Source organism: Podarcis liolepis (assembly GCF_965112155.1).
Source record: "Podarcis liolepis genome assembly, chromosome: 4".
NCBI classification, from domain to species: Eukaryota; Metazoa; Chordata; class Lepidosauria; order Squamata; family Lacertidae; genus Podarcis; species Podarcis liolepis.
In genome coordinates this window covers 74,006,267-74,026,739 of record NC_139558.1, presented here as the reverse complement: position 1 = coordinate 74,026,739, position 20,473 = coordinate 74,006,267, and the positions used below count along the sequence as shown (strand labels likewise).

Here is a 20,473-nt window from a genome sequence, read left to right as displayed (position 1 = left end):
AGCTTTTTTTAGGGCCTCCTGATGATAGTATAAAACATCTTGGTGGTGGTGAACCTATGATTCTGCTGCCTTTCCCATGCTTCCTGTATGCATAGCTATTTACCATGGGGATGGTGAAAGCTTTGTCATGAACTGGCTCATATAAAGTAGGGTTTCTCTTAATTGAAGACACATGGCGCCACTGCCTCACTGAAGCTAAGCAGGTCAGGATCTGGTCAGTGCCTGGACAGGAGACAACCCGGGAACTAGATGCATGCTGCCTTGAGTTCAGTGATGGAAAGAAGGTGATATATGAATTTAAACTATCAAGTCAATATATGATTTCCAAGGTTTGTCTAGCTTCACCTTATTGGCCTCTGCTTTAAGAGTAAACCTCCATTTTGGAAAGCTGAGAAGCAGCCATTTCTTGTTGGACGTGTGTTAGAGTTTAATTTGCTGTGTTTAAATTCTATTCTGATACACAGTATATGGATTCTGCCCACCTGTGTACACTCCTGTTTTTCATATTTTAAATGCTAGTGAGTATGTTACTGGGGATTGTATATAATGTCATTCATCAGATGCCCAGATCTAATTGGCTCAGGGACATAAAGGTCTTGTTACCAAGACCTGGTGATTGCACAGAAGACAGAGATTGTGGCTGATCATGTGGAGTCCTACCCATGTGATTCAAAGAGAGGATGGAGTTACCTTTCTTTTGTGCTCTTATATTCTCTTCTGCATTCTGTTTCAGTGAAATTGCCAATTACTGCAATTGTTCCTGGTGTCAGAAGAAACAAGATATAGTGTACTAATAATAGAAGAATCTAAATCAGGGAAAGAATGGCTGCATTTTATGCCAATAAAAATTATTTCTTTGGTTGGTAAGAGGGCATCTTAATTCTGAGTTATCAGAAACCCACTTTCCTCTTTGCAAACAGAAATTGGTTCAGTAATGCATCTACTTATATGGCCACCTTTCATTCCCTGAGGAGTGCTTATCTTTACCAAGTTGCTAAAGAAGAAAGCAAGTGATAAAGGCAACTCAATGTAAGACATACTGTCAGTCAGTTTATTACCCTATGTTAACCCCCTCCCCCAAATGTCCTTCTTAGAATTCAATTTCCAATGATTAATGATTTGTAGACCATTAAGATCTGGGATCCATGCACATATCCAACAGCTCCTGTAGACAAGCTGATGTTGAAACTTATTGAGAGTTGGGCTGGTTTGGGAGGAAGAAGTTGGGGGGGTGTGATAAAACTAATTAATATTAATAATAAATGGAAGCAGCAACCATCTGAAAAAAGGAGACATTCCAGTGTGCCTGTAGAAACTCATTCATGTGCCTAAATGGGTTCTTCGGTTCTAAGCCAGCCTAGTTCACTTACTCTTGGTTATTAAAGAAAGCAACAGGGAGAGCAATAAATCTGCAAGCTGTATTTACCAAATCAGATGTTGATTTTGCTTTTGTTTACCCACTTTGCTCTGCACCTGCCTCTTTGTTTTAATCAGATTTATAAATAACTTAAGGTGTACAAAGCATATAAAAACCTCAGAGGAAGGGGAATTGTTTTGTTGTTTTTAATCTTCCAATTTGTCATACTTCTTGGTAGCGATTGAGAAGAAACTGGAGCATTTGCAGTAAATACCAGAAGCTCTGGCAAATATTATGGAACAGAGCCAGGAAGTAATTGGGATCCAGTATTTTGAAGGTACATTGGAGGAAACAATAACTTTATTATTTGACTACAGTAGCAAACCTACTATTGGATTTTGAATGCCAATGAAGCTAGAGTAAAAATAAGTTTTGTGCTCAGTCCTGTTCAGACATTCTGTGTTGAAGCAGTTTGGTTCCCCTTTCTCTCATTCCAAGTGCCTTCAGTTTGGGATAGTTATTGAAAGTATTTGTTTATTTGGAATTATGCTCTTCAGTCAATTTGAGGAATATCCAAAAGGTTACTTTTGAAAGTGATAAATGGTCAGACAACTCAGTATATTCAGTTATTGCTGTAGTATTATATGCAACTGGATGTGCTATTATGTGTTGGAGGGTGATGCTTCAATCCTGTGCACACTAACCTGAGTATAAGCTGTTTTGGACACACTGGTCTTATTCACAGTGGGCTTATTCATACCTTGTGTACAATTATAAATGATGATAATAAATGTGTACACTTAGTAAAAATGTAAAGGCATGTATACAATGTGTCTTCCTTTCTGGCTTGGAAAAAGTGACTCCATATAAAGATAATCTTCTCCATATTTGCAAGTAAATATGCTCATCAGTAGGAATTGTTTTGAGGGAAAGCTATGAACAGAATTTGTTTTGCCATTTTTTTTAAAGTATGGTTAAAACTGCAACCCCATAAACATTTACTTGAGAGTAAGTCCCATTAAGTTAAGATTACCAGATTTTTTTCAGTTGAATCCAGCGACACTCTTCAACTGCCTACTAAATAGATAGATTTTGTCAGGGGACTGATTTATAAATTCAGGGACTGTCCCCAGGAAATGGGGATGTCTGGTAACCTTACATTAAATTCAGCCGGGCTTACTTCTAAGTACACATGTATATGACTGCACTGTGAAGCAGATCATTTAGTTCAGCTCATGATACCTCTATTTCTTCTGTGCCTCAAACCATTTGGTATAGGTGCATTAGAAAAAGGATCTCTATAAATGCAGATTGTGAAGTATTGTAGAATCCAGTACTTCAGAATCTTGTTCTTTAATTATTATTTTTTATGTATCCCTCTTACTTTCCAAGGAACTCAAGGTGGCTACCAAGTCAGAATACAAAAAAATAAAATTAAATCTAAAACAACTCCCAGTTTAAACCCCATAATAAAAACTAAAAACCAAGAAAGCACAGTAAGTCTAGCACAGCCAAACACCAGGACCTCCCCCTCAACCAGCCATCAGCCAACTAACTTTTTGAAGAGCTATGTCTTTTATAGCCATGACCTTAGCACCAGTTCCCTTCCTATTGAAATAATATAATTTGGGGGCCTGACACATTTTGCTAGGCATTCTGCAGGATAGGTATCATCCTAGAGTACATCCTAGCACTGGTTGCCATCAGCCTTGCCTTCTGAAGTTGAAGAATCTGCAGCAGTGCCTCAGATGAAGTATGGAGCCTTCAGAAAGAAATGTATGGAAGGAAGTGGCTCTTAAGGTACCCAAGTCCCAGGCTGCTTAGTGCTTTAAAGCCCTAACCCCAAGCAACTTGAATCGAGCACAGAAGCAAACTGGTAGCAGGTGCTAGTTTTGCACGGGCACATAACAGTAGTCAAACTAACTATTAAAAACAGTATCTGTTTCTCTTTGTGCATGATATTTTTCTTCTTCTTTTTAAAAGCAAAGGTATTTTAGACCTGCATGTAGATTATTCAGTCTCTTTACCTTACCAGTATGACATGAAGAACCGCTGCCGATTCCTAAATCGCATCAAATATGAAGATCTGCAGTTTAAAGATTTGTTTGTGGGCAACAAAATTACTATCTTCTCACGCCACCTCAATTTGGTTGACTATGGGGATCAATATACTTCCCGCATGTTGGGCAGTCGCAAAGAAAGGTGAGAGGATATCTTCTTTGAACCTCTTATTTTCTACCTTATAAACTTGAGGCTATTGAGATGTCTGTGCTCCTTCATTCTCTGGCTGGCCAGGGTGCCTGGACCAGCTGGTAGCCTCCAAGAGAGAAAGGGCAAAGAGAGAGCCTTGCTACAGTGATTGCTTATTAGTTAGGGATGCATCCTCATTTCCTCTCCTCTCTGTGTGCATGACAATAGCGCACAGCCCTCTAGGAGTTTATTGTCCAAATGTCACACTAGTTAAAGCACAACACCCACTCCTCAGCAAACTCTTTCTCTCCGCCCCCTAAGGAGAACCCTTCAATCTCTGGGGAAAGAATAAGAACCTTAAGTGCTAGCACTCAAGTGAGAGAGCAAGATGCTCCCTGGATGTTGATGATTAATTTGTTAATCATCTTCTATATAATCTTCTTAAGGCTATAAACAATAAAAATAGTATATTACGTTAGAGGGTTGTCAAAAGCCAATATCTCCCTCAGCTAGGTGACCCTCCAGCCCACAGTGTGAGAAAGAATATTAACAATGAACGTTACTGTGATGTTGTCATAACCCAAAATACCTCTCTGCAGCCCCCTCTCTATTCAGTATGGGAATAATAGAACTGCACTACAAAAGAGCAGGAGACAGGGAGACCCTCATTTTCCTGGTGTGAGACACCATGATTACTGCCCCCCAATATTCCAATTTAACAGGCCTCCAGAGGGCAAGGCAGAAATGGCAGCCATCACCCAAGTGCACATCCTGTTGCCACCATTCTCCCCTTCCCATCCAACTTTTTGTCATATGTGCCACTTGAGAGCCAGTGTGGTGTAGTGGTTAAGAGTGGTGGACGTAATCTGGTGAACCAGGTTCGCTTCCCCGCTCTTCTACATGCAGCTGCCGGGTGACCTTGGGCTAGTCACACTTCTCTGAAGTCTCCCAGCCTCACTCACCTCACAGAGTGTTTGTTGTGGGGGGGGGGGAGGAAGGGAAAGGAGATTGTTAGCCGCTTTGAGTCTCCTTAGGGTAGTGATAAAGCGGGATATCAAGTCCAAACTCTTCTTCTTCTTCTTCTTAATGTACTGGTCAGATATTTGATCCAAAACCTTCAGCTGGTTATATGAAGGATAAAAATGCATATAACAGACATATTTTTGAAATGGTATTTGTTTAGTCGGAGATTTACTTAAGCTCATATTTTGACAACTTATTTTGACTTTATTGGTTTCTTTCCCTTCCCTCTCTAGAACCTTGGCTTTATTGAAACCTGATGTAGCACTCAAACTTGGAGATGTCATTGATATGATTATTAGAGCTGGTTTTACAATAACTAAAGCCAAAATGACAAAAGTTTCAAGGTGAGGTTTTAATAATTTGAGATTTTCAAAAATCGGTTGAACTATTGTTTACCTTGAATGGGTGACTGTTGCCAACCTATATCTCCCCATGTTACCTAGTCATGTTCCATTAAAGTGGATCTGTGAATCCAACATGCACAGCATTTTCGTGCTCTGTCCATCCCCTCCACAAACAGCAGCCAGTGAATCAGAGGGGAGATGGGAAAGGCTGAGCACCATTAAGAGATATCACCCACATGCTGTAACTGAATACTAGAGGAAGATGCAGGGAGGAGATTCATGGGATGGCGGCAGCTATGTATTTAAGATACTGTATCCCTTTGGGTCCTAGCCATGATCCAGACAGATGTGGTGAAGTAGATGTGGTCCAGAGAGATGTGGTGCAGCACTCTGTATGCTTCTGCATATGCATCTTGTCATATGGGATGCGGGTGGCGCTGTGGTCTAAACCCAGTGGGCTTGCTGATCAGAAGGTCGGCGGTTCGAATCCCAGCAATGGGGTGAGCTCCCGTTGCTCTATCCCAGCTCCTGCCAACCTAGCAGTTTGAAAGCACGCCAGTGTAAGTAGATAAATAGGTAGCGCTCCAGCGGAAAGGTAAATGGCATTTCCGTGTGCTGCTCTGGTTCACCAGAAGCGGCTTAGTCATGCTGGCCACATGACCTGGAAGCTGTACGCCAGCTCCTTCGGACAATAAAGTGAGATGAACTTTGAAACACCAGTCGTCTGCGACTGGACCTAATGGTCAGGGGTCCCTTTACATATGTGTGTGTGTGTGTGTGTATGTGTGTGTGTGTACGCCGGCCTGAAAGTGAGATGAGCGCCGCAACCCCATAGTTGCCTTTGACTGGACTTAACCATCCAAGTGTCCTTTACCTATCTTGTCAGGCTTCATGCCCCAAACGACCCAGGGCATGCCTGCTCTGTTGGAAGCAGAGTAGTTAGCTCCAAAACAATGCCTGCTTCCAAAAAAATCCCTCAGACTCAGTAATCTTCATTAGTAAAATATTTACTAATGCAAAAATAAGCTTGGCGGTACAATTCCAGATCCCTGGTGGAGTGTGCAAAGACCCCTGAGTGAAAGCCTGGACTGCTGCTCCCAGCTTGTGGAGGCAGTACTCAGCCTACTACTCAGTCTGACTTGGGATATGGCAGCTTCCTTTGATCCTGTGAGGGTTCAGAGAAACCTGATGGCGCAAGCAGAACTCTGCTTGTGGTTCTGTGGGTGAAGCCATTGCTGATTAATAATTGTTTTTCACAAAAACATTAATGATGCGTGTTTTTAAACAAATCTTTTGTAGGGCAGAAGCAATAGATTTCTACGCAGATCACCAAGCTAAGCCTTATTACAAGTAAGTTTCAGTTTGCAGGATGTTTTGACTTGTACAATGTTCCCAGTGAAATATGAACAATATGAAATTGACGTTGATTTTTGCTTGATCTTTAGATTTAGATTTATACCAATAAATTGTGGGTAGTATTTTTAGAGGTATATGGGACTGTGGAGGCTTGCAGGGTTGGCTTACCTCCTGGTTTCTCCCCACAATCCTAAAACCGAGCAGAAGCAGCAGCTGCCATATACTGAGTCATGGTCAATGACAGCAATTACAACACCTTACCTTGCTTATTTAACTTGCAAAGCCTTAAATAGTTTGGAATCAGGTTATTTGAAGGATAACATAAGAATTTAGTTTCCAGTGGCTTGCAGGTATCCTGCTAAGACCTATCAGACTGGCAAATACCAGAGACCGGACCTTATTTAGTAGTGGCCCCTCATCTATGGAAGTCTCTCTCAAAAGAGGGACCTATAGCCCCATTCATTTTTTTAAAAAATGCACTTTTTTTTTTAAAAAAAGATGTGTTTCATTCTGCATTTTATTGAGGTGTTGACTGCTGTTTTTCAAACTGTTGCTGTTTTTAGTTTGGAATGGCATGGGTTTGTTTGTGTATTAACATTTTCCTTGTGTAGTTAAATAATTTCATAAACCTCCTTAGGAAGGCTTTGCCCTGAAATGCCTCACGTATATTTCTGAAATATAAAGAAATTATTCGGCAATTGATGCTTTTTCCTCATTACTAGGCAAATGAGAAGGGCTAGTAGCTCAGTGATAGAGTGAATGCTTTTGCACTGCTGTACAGCATATGTTCATGTGTGTGTTCATGTGTGTATTTTGTTAATGGGAGCCACTTTTTATTTTTAATATTTATATTTTATTAAGGTGATTTCAGTTAAAAGAAATAAAGTGATACAGAAAAAGAAGAAGGAAAAGTGAGAGGGAGAACAACAACAACAACAAAGATACATATAAAAGTGAAAATATGAAAAAAGCAATATAAGATATTGAACCCAGTTACCCATGTTTGAGCAGTAACAATGAGTGGAGATTGACAGAGGGAGAGGCTTACCATGCAGCCCAGATAAATTTGGCAAGCCTTATTTGTTCTACAGGCTGCCAGTTCATGAAGAACTAGGAGCCTGGTACTATATGCAACTACTTGACCTGAAATAAAACAATGATAGGATAAGAACTTGGGTATTTAAGGGAGTCTGCTTTCAGCTCCAGTGCAGACTCTCCTAAAAGATTAGACAGAAATTATTCCAGATGTTGTTGCCTGAAGGTAGTAGAACAAGCAAGCTAGAACTTTTTGGGAACTCATGTGAAATTGTGGTTTTGTTGCAGCTTTGTGTTTAGAAAATGGCTAATTATATGCTGCATTATATCCAACACTGCAAACAGTTCCACTCATACAACAGGACCCCTTCTGTTCCTAATTATTATTATTATTATTATTAAATTTATTATTAGTATTATTAATTTTATTTATTTATACCCCACCCATCTGGCTGGGTTTTTCCAACAAAAGATTAAAAATACATGAAAACCTCAGTCATTAAAAACTTCTCTAAACAGGGCTGCCTTCAGATATCTTCTAAATGTCAGATAGTTGTTTATTTTTTTGACATCTGATGAGAGGGTGTTCCACAGGGCGGGCGCCACTACCAAGAAGGCCCTCTGCGTGGTTCCCTGTAACTTGGCTTCTCGCAGTGAGGAAACCGCCAGAAGGCCCTCAGCGCTGGACCTCAATGTCTGGGCAAAATGATGGGGGTGGAGACGCTCCTTCAGGTTTACTGGGCCTAGGCCGTTTAGGGCTTTAAAGGTCAGCACCAACACTCTGAATTGTGCTTGGAAACGCCCCCTACATTAAGGTTACCAGACGTCCCCGTTTCCTGGGGACGGTGCCCAGATTTACAAATCAGTCCCCTGACAAAATCCATCTTATTTAGTAGGAAGTTGAAAAGTGTTCCCGGATTCACTGAAAAAAATCTGGTAACTTTACCCTACATGCCCTCCCCCCAAATCTCCTCCAGAGGGTTGAAAAGAGAAATAGGAGGAAGTTCCATTGTGCAAGGAGAGGTCTGTGAGCAGGACAGCAGTGTTGCATACCACCCTTGGGGCTGTTGGTTTGCTTGCATTTAGGGCAGCTGAATCCCGTTTTAATGTCCTGTTCAATGTGAATGCTAACTGTTCTCTTTTCTGCTTGCAGTGAGCTTCTTGAATTTATGACAAGTGGCCCCGTTGTTGCCATGGAGATCTTGGGAGATGATGCTATAAGCCGATGGAAGAATTTACTAGGACCTGCAAATTCTTCTGTGGCCCGTACTGATGCCCCAAATAGCGTTAGGGCATGTTTTGGAACTGATGGCATAAGAAATGTAGCTCATGGTCCAGATTCTTTTGCTTCTGCTGCTAGAGTAAGTCCCCCCTCCCCCAAAATTATATATTTGATAAGGTGAATCTTTCTGCATCTGGATGACTGGGCTTCTACTGGCATATATATTATACAAAAATGAGTTTGGCTACTTCCAATGTTTGTGGTCTGAGCTTGGTTTAGCTACATGGCATATAGTAGCTATGTGGCTTAGCTCATCAGAAAGAAAGAAAATACTCACCCCTGCCTTTTCTCCCCTTACCATACAGAGGGAAAGGAGACCCTTTCTCAAAACTCTTCTAGAGACCCTGTGCTTGACAATCTCTACAGGATATTTAAAGAAATGTTAGGAAGGGAAAAGGCTTCCTTCCCCACTGCCTGCCTTTATGCTGGAAAGAGGCAGGGGTGGACTTTGGTAATATGGTGCCTTGAGCAAGGACGAACCCCCCTTGCTTATTTTAATGCCCCCATCCCTCTCACCTTCTGTTCTGCGCATGCTCTCAAATGTGCTGTGTCATAGTTGCGGCATATTTTGTGCCCCTTGGCTTGGTACCCTGTGTGGAAGAACCACTGGCCCCACCCTAAATCCAGCATTGATGGGCTGGCTGCCATGTACCCTAAATGTATGAGGTGACCGGGACTTTTTTGCTGTTGTTTAAAAGAAGGAGACTGTGCTGCTTTGCCCCTGTTCCCTTCACTTCCCAGAAGGAAATGCAGTACGATATTGTATTGCTGTGAGATTATTCTAGGAAGTGTGGCAGGCAACTGCGTGATGTTTTGCATCACTGAATCTTTGCTAGGTAGTGGCCATAGAAGAAGTTGTGCTGTGAGTGGTGAAATTGCCTTCTTTTAAAGAAAATCAGAACAGCCACCAGTCAACTCATAAAGCTGAGCTGAATGGCAGCCCCTCTCCACACCCCAGGCTATTTGGGAGCCTCCTCATTGGTGCAGCATCCCAGACCAGCATCCCTTGTCTGACCCTGACCCTGCTTAAATTAAACAGATGGTAATATTGGAGCTTGGTCCCCCCCCCCAATCTTGTGGGAGTCAAAGCTGCATGTCGATAAGCAAATACACTAAGGAACAGCTCAGAAGTTTAATGACCTTTTGTTGCGGTGGATTACGAAGCCCATCTGAAAGTTCTCTGCTGGAACTGCGGCTTGACTAAAGGCCAGGCTTCTATATATATCTTTACAAGCCATAAGAAAACAGAATGGACAAAAGAGCACTTTTGAGCTTTGCTCTTCAATACCTGTTTTGCTTTCCATGGAAACACGTTTCTTACGGCTGTCAGGAGTAGCTAAGAATAGTGTTGCGCACAGCGCCTTAATTACTCACTTATTTGTTCTCTGTGGAATAGCAATTGCTTGGGAACTCTGATATTTTTCTGCCTCCCTTTATTTTTTTGTTAAAATTAGTTATTTTAATCTAGGATGCTGGACAAATAGAAGAATCAACATTTTTATTTGTTATATTACATACATATTCATAGCGCTATAAAATGCATGTAACTAAGGAACTACAAAGTGTGAAGGCAAAAGAAAGCTGGTGTAGTCCTTGGCACTTGGATGTATCCCCACCCCAGCAACTATTCAATAAGAAACTTCTTTCCCTGGTTTCCAGTCTTTACTTCTCATTTTTGTTACCTTCTTCCCTCCACTAACTTCTCCTTATTTTGTTGGGCTCATCAGAGGGAGGGAAGTGACTATAGGTTCAGGTTCCTTAGTAACCCAGGCCCACAGCCCTAGAGATGACTGCACTGCTAGGCAACTGGCATTGTTTGTGCACTTGCTGGTGTAGCAAAACATCTGGCAGTCACACATCTGGTCTTTGTAAGCCTGATGCTGTGGAACTCATAGCTGTCCAATGGACAGACCAGTTGTGGCAGAAAACTGAGGCCTCTGGAGCTGGAGTAGCATATATAGACTCTGGAAAGTACACCAGTACATTACTTTGTGCTATTTAGAGGACACATGAACGCTAAAATAAAAGTATATAGGCCTGAAAGAGAAGGCAAACTTTGAGAGGAAGAAAGAAAGTTTAATACAGTGGTGCCTTGCAAGACGAAATTAATCCGTTCCGCGAGTCTCTTTGTCTAGTGGTTTTTTTGTATTGCGAAGCAACCCTATTAGCGGCTTAGCGGTTTAGCGGTTTAGCGGCTATTAAAGGCTTAGCGGCTTAGCGGCTAAAAGGCTATTAGTGGCTTAGCGGCTTAGAAAAAGGGAGAAAAAAGCGAAAAAAATCTCAAGACTCGCAAGACATTTTCGTCTTGCAAAGCAAGCCCATAGGGAAATTCGTCCTGCGAAGCGCATCGAAAAACAGAAAACCCTTTCGTCTAGCGGGTTTTCCGTCTTGCGAGGCATTCGTCTTGCGGGGCACCACTGTATCTTGGAGCATGCATTTAAAATGTGAGTGTCTGCTCTCAAACCCATCACAGCACCTTGTAACAGCTGATTCTCATACCAAGATCTCCACACGTACTATATTATTGCACTTAGTTTAAGTCTCTGCTCCACCTCATGTGTGCCTTATTAAGCTACCCTGAAGTCAACTGTCTTTTGCTGATTTAAGCACCTACAATTTGTTAGCGACTGTGCAAAACAAACCTCGATAGCTTATGAAATTGGTAAGCTATGAACTACAGTACATTGCAGCTCTGTGCTCATGTCTGTGCACTTAACACTGCATGTGCTCTGGAGGAAGAGAAGATGCTTCCAGCGCCACCCCACTCAGATGTTGAACTGGAGAGAGACTTGAACCCTAAAGAACAACAGTGCTAGCAATTCACATTAACAACATTTTAACAGGCATTTCCCAAAAAGTAAAAAATAGGGATAGTTTAGATCAGAGAATAGGGACCGTCAGTAGGCAATGGGGTATTGAGGAGCATACTGGGAAGCCAGCTAGCTCAGTTTGTTAGCTGATGCTGGTAACGCCAGGATTGCAGGTTCGATCCCTATACGGGTCACCTGCATTGCAGAGGGTTGGACTAGATGACCCTTGGGTACCCTCCAACTCTACAGTTGTATGATTTATTGCTGTGTTGATGTTTCTTTGCCCTGGAATGCTGCAGGGATCATTTAATATAGGCTGAGAAAGAACAAAATGGTGGCAAATTGAGTTATTTTAAAATGCTTTTGCCTTGGAGGGATTACAGCTGTGCTTTTAAAAATATAGTTCATTTTTCACTCTTGAACTAAATATTTAGTTGCACAGTTCTCTTAGACGTGATTACAAATTCTAATACCCTTGTGTTTTTGTTTTACTTCATAATTATTGGCGTGATGCACAGTGGTTCGGATTGTGTATTGAATGAGCAGGTAGCACAAACTGTTATGTAGCCTTGTACCAGTTACCAAGGAAACCTGTAGGATGCAGCATCTGTAAATTGTTCTGGGAAGAAAGAAATAGCTATTAAAGTCAACCTGGACTAAATCGTTTGCCCTGCATACAAATGAAGAGACCACCTGTTCGAATTTGTTATAGTTAAAGGTTGCTTTGTTCCTTCCCAACCAATAGTAGGTTGCATTTACAGTTTGTCACCTGCTGAGTTATCCAGGGCAGTATGTCTATCGGCATGTGAGACATACCACTTCTAGTGTTGGCTTCTGCTTTTTGTGAGTTTTGTAACTGTGGGTGTGAGGTTTTCCATTCCCGGGGATGGAGAGATTCCAGCACTCAACCCTGCAAGATGGCCAGGAACATCTCACCATGGGTTGGTCTCTGTGCTGTTGACTTTTTCCCCCTTCCTTCAAGCCTTGTCTCTCCCACTTGTGGAGATGGGGATATAGTTGCCCTTTCTCTTCTCCTCTTGGCTGGCTGTGCCTGGCCTTTTTTCTGCCTGTGAATCTTCCACTCCTATCCTCTCTGTTCTCCTCTCACTCTTCCAGTGCATTGCTTTGTACCTCTTCTCCCAAGGGAGGGGAAGAAACAAGAAAGCCAAAGGGGAGGCATCCACAATTCTGATGCTTGTTAGGCATTCCTTAGGCATACAGGATGGTCCGAAAGATGTCATTGGGGGAAAGTGGCTTACAAATATGATTATAGAGCCGCTCTACAGTTAAGGCAAGAATTTTTTTCAACATTTTGTCATTACAAAGTCTGAAAATTATGTTAATCACGAAATCCAGGTAATTTGTCTTATTGGTACAAAACCTGGCATGGAGAATTCACCTTGTGAAGGGTGCTTGCCAGGAAGAATGGAGTTAGTGTTTTAAAACTGTTGTATTGAAGGACAGATGCCCTATGTTTGTGCTTACTCAGAACGTATCTTAAATTATGGAAGGTGAGTAGTTCCCTTTGCATAGGTAGCAGCATGAGCAAATTTGAACGTGAAGCTTAATGGAATACCATATGTGTATGGGGTTTAATGGAGTGTAAGTGTAAATATGTTCAAAACCATGCTTCTGGAGGAAAGCGTCACAGAGCACTTTGAAATACAGCCATCGGCTAGATATTAATAAATGGGGGAGGACGTAGGATTTCAGTATTGCTTTGGGAATATGACTCTGACCCTCATAAACATAACTGGTGTCCTATGACTATGAATCATGCACTTGTGCACAATTAAATGTATTTAATTCCAATTATTTTCAGGAGCTGGAGTTGTTCTTTCCCTCCAGTGGAGGCCGTGGACCTGCAAACACTGCAAAATACACACACTGTACTTGTTGTGTTATTAAGCCTCACGCAGTTAAAGAAGGTAGGTGACACTGACCTGACCCTCGGCTGAAAGTGCCCTTCAGCATCTCTCTTCTTAGCTGAATAGCTGCCTAGATTTAGACTTGCACTATTGCTACCATATGTGTTTTGTAAATGGCTGGAGGTAAGAAAGTTATGTTTTTTTATTTTATTTTAGCTCACAGCTTGTTGACATTTAACACAGACCAAATTGCATAAATACTAGCATTTGAGAAATTATGTTTAACAGCGGTTGATGTTCTCTGTACTTCTACAAGGCTGCATGCTAATATGTACTTGTCCATAGAAGGCCTATGCGTGTGTAAGTAGCAAAATACCACACAACCTGTAATGTCTGACCTCCTTGTTGTTGTTTAGTCATTTAGTCGTGTCCGACTCTTCGTGACCCCATGGACCAGAGCACGCCAGCCACTCCTGTCTTCCACTGCCTCCCGCAGTTTGGTAAAACTCATGCTGGTAGCTTCAAGAACACTATCCAACCATCTCGTCCTCTGTCGTCCCCTTCTCCTTGTGCCCTCCATCTTTCCCAACATCAGGGTCTTTTCCAGGGAGTCTTCTCTTCTCATGAGATGGCCAAAGTATTGGAGTCTCAGCTTCAGGATCTGTCCTTCCAGTGAGCACTCAGGGCTGATTTCCTTAAGAATGGATGCGTTTGATCTTCTTGCAGTCCAAGGGACTCTCAAGAGTCTCCTCCAGCACCATAATTCAAAAGCATCAATTCTTCAGCGATCAGCCTTCTTTATGGTCCAGCTCTCACTTCCATACATCACTACTGGGAAAACCTCCTAACCAGAGGCAAATGAAGAAGAAGCTGAGTGGGTGGTGGTGACCCAGACGCTGAGCGTCTGTGATGCCATTGTCACACTTCCATTTTGGTAACTTTGTTCCCTTCGTCTGGACGAGAAGAAGCATTCTGTGACAAACTAGGTAACAAAGCATTTTGCGACAGAGTAGCCCAACTCCTAAAGGGCTGCAAGTTGGCCTCAGTGTACACCATTGTTATACACACACACCCGGCATCACCTTTCTTGGAAATACGTTCAAACAGATGATATTCCCCCTTCTGCCAAATAAAGCAATCAGGGCAAGGGGAGACTTTGAATTGGAGGACATAGATGCACTTCCTTTTCAGGTCACTTGGGTACCTGGAAACATGTCCAACAGAATTTTAGCCTTCCCTTAAGCCAGTTATAATCTGGCAACATCTGGAGAGCCACAAACTCCCCATGCCTGCCTTAGACTAATTTACACATGCAGTACTAAAATACAGAGTTAGCACTTAAAAATCCTTGTGATTGATTGAAAACATATTATTTTTGGTGGAGTTCTTTGTGTTGTTTCTTCATCAGATCAGCTGAAATGGTTGATGTCTAAACATAACCTTATATAGAAAACTGCTCCCTTTCCCTACCATCAACCATTGGGAAATGATTAAGACTGTTTACAGTATGATTATATGCTTTGGTTCAGCTGCTGATAATTTCTAAAACAAATTTGTATAAGAAGTAAATGCTAATCAGAACCTTATTGTGATCTATGCAGCCTTTGGGGCATTGTAGTTTTTAGACCCCTCTTCCTAAAAGTTGATATGGAAGATTCGACATCAGGTTACCAGGCATTTGAGAGGGCAGCTGGAGCATATTTAAACTTCTTACAAGTGAAGATTCTGTGGCTTTTCCACCACTAGGCAACTGTCATAAACCATTATATGGTGGGATAAGGCACATGTGAATCAGTATGCGTCAGCTGTATTCAAGTTATCTAAAGCCAGCATTCGCTGTTTTTCTAAATGATGTCTAGAGGAAGTCATGTTAGTGTGTTGCAGAAAATATTACAATTCCTTGTGGCAAAATGATTTGCATGGTATCTTATCAATCCAAAATGCTGGTGCCTATTATATGACTTATGGGTACTTGGGAAAAGATCTGCATATTTCTTAGTAACAACCCTTCTACTTGCCTTACTTTAAAAAACTAAGGCTGCAATTCTATATCCCGTTACCTTGGAGTAACTAGCTGATCTCACTGGGACTTAATTCTACATAGACAAGTATAGGATTGTGCTGTCAAAACAGCCAGCGCCCATCCTGTTTCTGCTGGAACTAATCTGACAATTGCAAATAAAATCTGTCCATTGCATTATTGGAAGTTACTCCCAGATACTTAAATACATCACTCCTCTCAGCTGTCTATCATCTTTCAGTGAAACGTTTGTTTTTATTATTTAAAACTGTCTTTTCTTCCTGCCCTTCTACTTTGTTATGGAAATAATGGAAGTGCTTTTCAGAGATTGCCAATGCCTACCTTCAAGAGGCCTGCAACTGTTCAGTTTTTACATGTATTTAAATGCACACATTGTTGTTTTTCTTCTTAATTTTTCATCTAAATTTTTCCACCAACTACTGATTAAAAATATTGGTCATACAGTGATACCTTGGGTTACTTAATTCGTTCTGGAGGTCCATTCTTAACCTGAAACTGTTCTTAACCTGAAGTCCCACTTTAGCTAATGGGGCCTCCCGCTGCCGCTGCGCCGCCGGAGCACGATTTCTGTTCTCATCCTGAAGCAAAGATCTTAACCCAAGGTACTATTTCTGGGTTAGCGGAGTCTATAACCTGAAGCATATGTAACCTGAGGAACCACTGTAATTTAAAGCCGAGACCATGGGTTCTTATCTTTTCTCTGTCCTTATTGTGGGCTATTAGCTTCAGTTCACTCAATAATAGTGGAGGAAGACACAGATGCTCACCTGGATTTCTCATTTTAAAAAGCTTCTGGTGTAATGGGGTTTGAATCTGTCCTTGGCAAACCTGATACAAGCTTTGTCTTGGGGGCCTCTTGGTACTGCTGAGGACCTCATTTTTCCTACAGAGAGCTGATTCTCAATGGCTGTGAAGTCCTCTTGTATCTTAGCTTTGCTTTTCCACCTGAACCCATGTTTTGGGAGCCAAGGTAGATGATGATTTATGTTTTTGGCTTAGTTTTTTGTATTCCCCTCCTCCTCCACTATGGTGGTTTCTCTAGATCTTAGCTGAGACACATATTCAGTCCACGTGGAGTGAGCTACGGCCCATGTGCAGCCTTGTTTAATAAAGGAACAAAAATAAGGATTATTGGCTGACCCTGTATCTTGTGACTTTGCAAGAGAAATCCTGTGCTCAGAATGTGCTTTCCCTGCACTTAGTAACCACAGACAATGGTTGCTGTTCCCAATCTGTAAAGATGGGTGAGGGCTTCTAAATTAAGCAGAGTATATCTGCTGCAGCTTCTTAGAATTTAATCACAGAGTGAGGCAGTTGATTTTCCAGGTCCGTCAGCTGTGCCGAATTTATCTGTGTTGTAAGTATTATGCTTTGAAGGCAATCGTAGTGAGATATAATTGAGGACAAGCAGAGTGGTGAGACCCAGAATGCAAAATGCATACCTTTTTCCCATGGTGTTTTGCATAAATTGTAATTCAAAAGGAAGTCAGCTGACAGGAACATGATTATAGTTTCAACTTAGGTTGAGATCTAAGAGATCAAAGTCCACAGGCTCTATATGAATTATTATACATCAGCTGAATTGGCAGTGCAAAGTCCTCTACAGATCATATCTTAAGAACCGTTAAAGCACTCCCATAATGTATGTTCTTATTGGACTTATGCCCAGTAAACTGAGGTTTTGATAAGGGAACTCTGGGATTTGCCAACAACCTTCCTCCCAGTATTCACACAAGGAGGAGGACACCTTTCTTCTTAACCCCACCCACTTCTTCACCCCACCCACTTCTTCCAGCTGTATTCTCCTCTTGCCCTTGTGCATTGATTTTTATATTGGAGTTGAAGACTAAAAAATTGCCTAAAGCAAATACAGTGGTACCTTGGTTCTCAAGCGCCTTGGTACTCAAATGCCAAAAACCCGGAAGTAAGTGCTCTGGTTTTCGAACATTTTTCGGAAGCCAAACATCTGATGCAGCTGTTGGCTATTGTTTCCGGGGCACCTGCACCAATCAGAAGCTGTGCCTTGGTTTTTGAACATTTCAGAATTCAAACTGATTTAGCGGTGAATGCCATAGCTGACTAACTGGCAAGCCAATCAATAGATTAATCTCTAGATCGCAAAACGCAAAGGTGGTTGTTCCAACCCGTAGTTGTTCATGCATGTGCAGCTTTTACCAAAGCCAGCACCCTCTGATTGCTTTTAAGTTTTTAGATCTCCTTTCTTTGAATTTGTCCTTATGTGTCACAAAGCAGTGAATTGTTAAACTGCAGAGTAGATGTTGTACCGCATCACTTCATCTGATTAAAATGCGCTTGAAGATTATCTGTTCTGTATTGGTGCCTAGTAACCTAATGCTGTCTTGGAGACATAAAACCTTCCCTCTCTTGTTTTTTTTATGCCTAGAGTTATTTGTTATGCATTTTTGCTAGGATTAGTATTACATTCCTTCAGTTGTATTTAGTAATGCCTGTGATTTCTTTTGTACTTTGTCACTAAAAATTAAATCCTAAACGAACACTTAATCTGTAGCTCTGATTTGGCTTAGAGTAATCACATTTTAAAGATGTAGTCTTCCTAATTTTTAAATAGCCAGTTTCCTTATTGAGTGAGGTCTGAATATTTTAAAATAAATTTAACCCCCCCCCCATGTTTTATGGGCGCCAAAATATTTGTCAAGTGCTTTCCTCATTATCCAAAACTCAGATGTAGGCATGAACTTGTTTTTGGTGCAGAAATCAAAACCCAGACTTTTACAGAAAAAAGAAGAAGTTATACTTAGCTGTTACAGAGCTGGGCATATATTTGAAAAGTGAAACTCCTGTTTGTGAAAGGCTTAAGTGTTAAGGATAATACATGCATTTAAATTTGTCTTTCTGTTTTATATTGGGATCATATGTCACAGCATCTGTGATCTTTTTTCTCACCTAGCTAGCTCTCTGTTTCTTGCACTATTTCACACTTTCCCCAAAATGTAACAATATTTGCACATCTCTAATGTTAGGCCAGGTAGAAAAACTATACAAATTGAATGAGTTGCACTATTTGGGGATAAAGCCTATAAATGGGAATGTTGGTTTGCATAATTTGGGTGTATTTTACTTTACCCTAAGTGTGAAAAATCAGTGTTGTATAGCATAATCCTAATCATTTTTACTTGGAAGTGATTTCAGTGGGAACTACGTCTGGTTAAATTTGGTTACTGTTGAATTGCAAGGAGCCAAAACAGTGACATTTCTTCCTGACTTGGTCACAGCCTTTTATGGTTATTGTGAGCCCATATGAGCAATGTGCCTGCCTCATATACCCCAAGTAAATGTGCAAGACACAAGTGTTCGCATAAAAGCAACTGTACTATAAATGTTTGATGTGCTATAGCAAAGTAGTCCCAGGACCCCAGCATTTGAGACAAATTTCTGTAACCCAAACTTTTTTCTTCTTTTTTCAGGTCTGACTGGGAAGATAATAAAAGCAATACTTGATGGAGGATTTGATATTTCAGCCTTGCAGATGGTAACTATTTCTTCTTGCTCTTTGATCAGACCTTTTCTCTGATGAGATGAGGGAAAAGCAACCTTTGCCACCTGTTGCACCCTCTCCTACACTAGCTTTTTATTGCATTTCACCTGGGCAAAGCCTTGTCTTCCAGCAGCAACCCCATACATATCAGCTGCCTCTTACACCTGCCTATTTTGAAAGGGTGTCAGGTTCCCAGTCTGCTCTCTTGCATAATACAGAAAATAAAAAATAGCCTTTTCAACCCTACTAAACTCCCCCAAAATCATTACCAGAGGAGGAGAAACCTGTATTTGGGAGTAAATCCCCATTGAAATTGGTTGATAGAAATGGACAGGAACAGGCTGCAAATAGTCTATATTGAGGAGTGTCTGTCTGGTTTTGCTCACAGAGGAACAGTGAGAGCTGTTGCCTTCTTTCTCATTTATGCACAATTTTCATTCTTGCTGTCTCTGTATTTTTCTTCCTTCCATCTCAACAGGTGGGTAAACAACACCTTATTATGCTGCATTTCAATATAAGCTCAGTTCCTTTTGGCTGACTTTGACTAAGGCTGACTTTGACTTATCAAGGTTACTTAGTCTTTAAAACTGAAATAATTCTAGCCAGCTTGTCAGAACTGACTTGCGTAGTAGGTGAATATGCATGTTTTACACTATATATATATATATATATATATATATGCTTTCGTAGATTTTCACGGGTACAGGAATGCAGGTTTTGGTGTCTTCGGGTGTCTTCCCGTGTAAGAGTTGGGGTGTGTAGGCGACGTTTCGACGAGGTCTCACTCGTCATCTTCAGGCTGGTGCTTTCGGCTTCTTGTTACTGGAACAGAGCAGGATCTCAGTGTTTGAGTTCCTATAAATACTGTTGAGGGGGTGTGGTGTATAGCCTCCAACGTTCTGGGCAGAGAGGAAGTCCCAGGTTAGTGTGCCTTTTCTTCTTTTGTTCCTTAATTACTTGAGGGATATCTTGAGTGATTTCTTGAGTGATATTCTGAGTACCACTTAGGTGGGTCATTAAATGTGGATTAGTTGCTAAAGCTTTCGTGTCTTGACCTCTTGAGCTTGTGAAGAGTTTTTCTGAGAAGATGGCTGTACTGCACTTAGTTGTGCTCTGGCTTGGCTTCGTGTATAGGGGCGAGCTGTGGTTTTGTGCCCTGTGCCAGCCAGATCTGTGTAGGGATTGCAGGGGGGTGCAGCATCCGGAGGTGCCACTATGGTTTGGCTACTGGATGGTGTCTGTAATTTATCTGTGGAGAGGGTCTGGGTTTGGGTCTGGTGTGGTTGATTGGTGATGGCGTTCTGTGTGCCTCTGGTTCTGGTGTCGGTTTTTGTGGGGAGGGCTAATTTCCAGATGTCTGGCAGGCGGGACGTGTCGTCACGCTTGTTCATGTTGTGAGGGTGTTTCTCTATCTCGATGGCTTCCATGATTATTCTCTTGTGGTGATGTTCCATGTTAAAGAGCAATTTGGAATCTGCAAAATTAATTTCGTGTCCTGTTTCTTTCATGTGTTGGAAAAGAGAGGAAGTTTTTTCTTCTTTTTTGACGGCATTCTTGTGTTCTGCGATACGTGCATTTATTCGTCTGTTTGTTTGTCCAATGTACGTGGCTGGTAACACATTTGAGAGATTCTGTAACTCAGTTGTCAAG

At 41.5% G+C, this 20,473-nt stretch overlaps 1 protein-coding gene across 4 annotated transcripts in view; it reads left to right on the top strand.

Annotated features, from left to right (window-relative positions):
- NME7 (NME/NM23 family member 7) overlaps positions 1–20,473 on the top strand; it is a 68,883-nt gene that overhangs the window by 14,827 nt on the left and 33,583 nt on the right. For 2 of the 4 annotated variants that reach the window (XM_083500869.1, XM_083500870.1), the window contains 6 exons: positions 3,393–3,559; positions 4,804–4,914; positions 6,214–6,264; positions 8,459–8,666; positions 13,220–13,325; positions 18,753–18,817. In XM_083500869.1, the coding sequence (XP_083356995.1) occupies positions 3,393–3,559; positions 4,804–4,914; positions 6,214–6,264; positions 8,459–8,666; positions 13,220–13,325; positions 18,753–18,817 (708 nt within the window). Of the gene's footprint in view, positions 1–1,595; positions 1,695–1,775; positions 3,560–4,803; positions 4,915–6,213; positions 6,265–8,458; positions 8,667–13,219; positions 13,326–18,752; positions 18,818–20,473 lie in introns of those variants that run through there. The other 2 variants (XM_083500871.1, XM_083500872.1) reach the window with 2 other exon arrangements.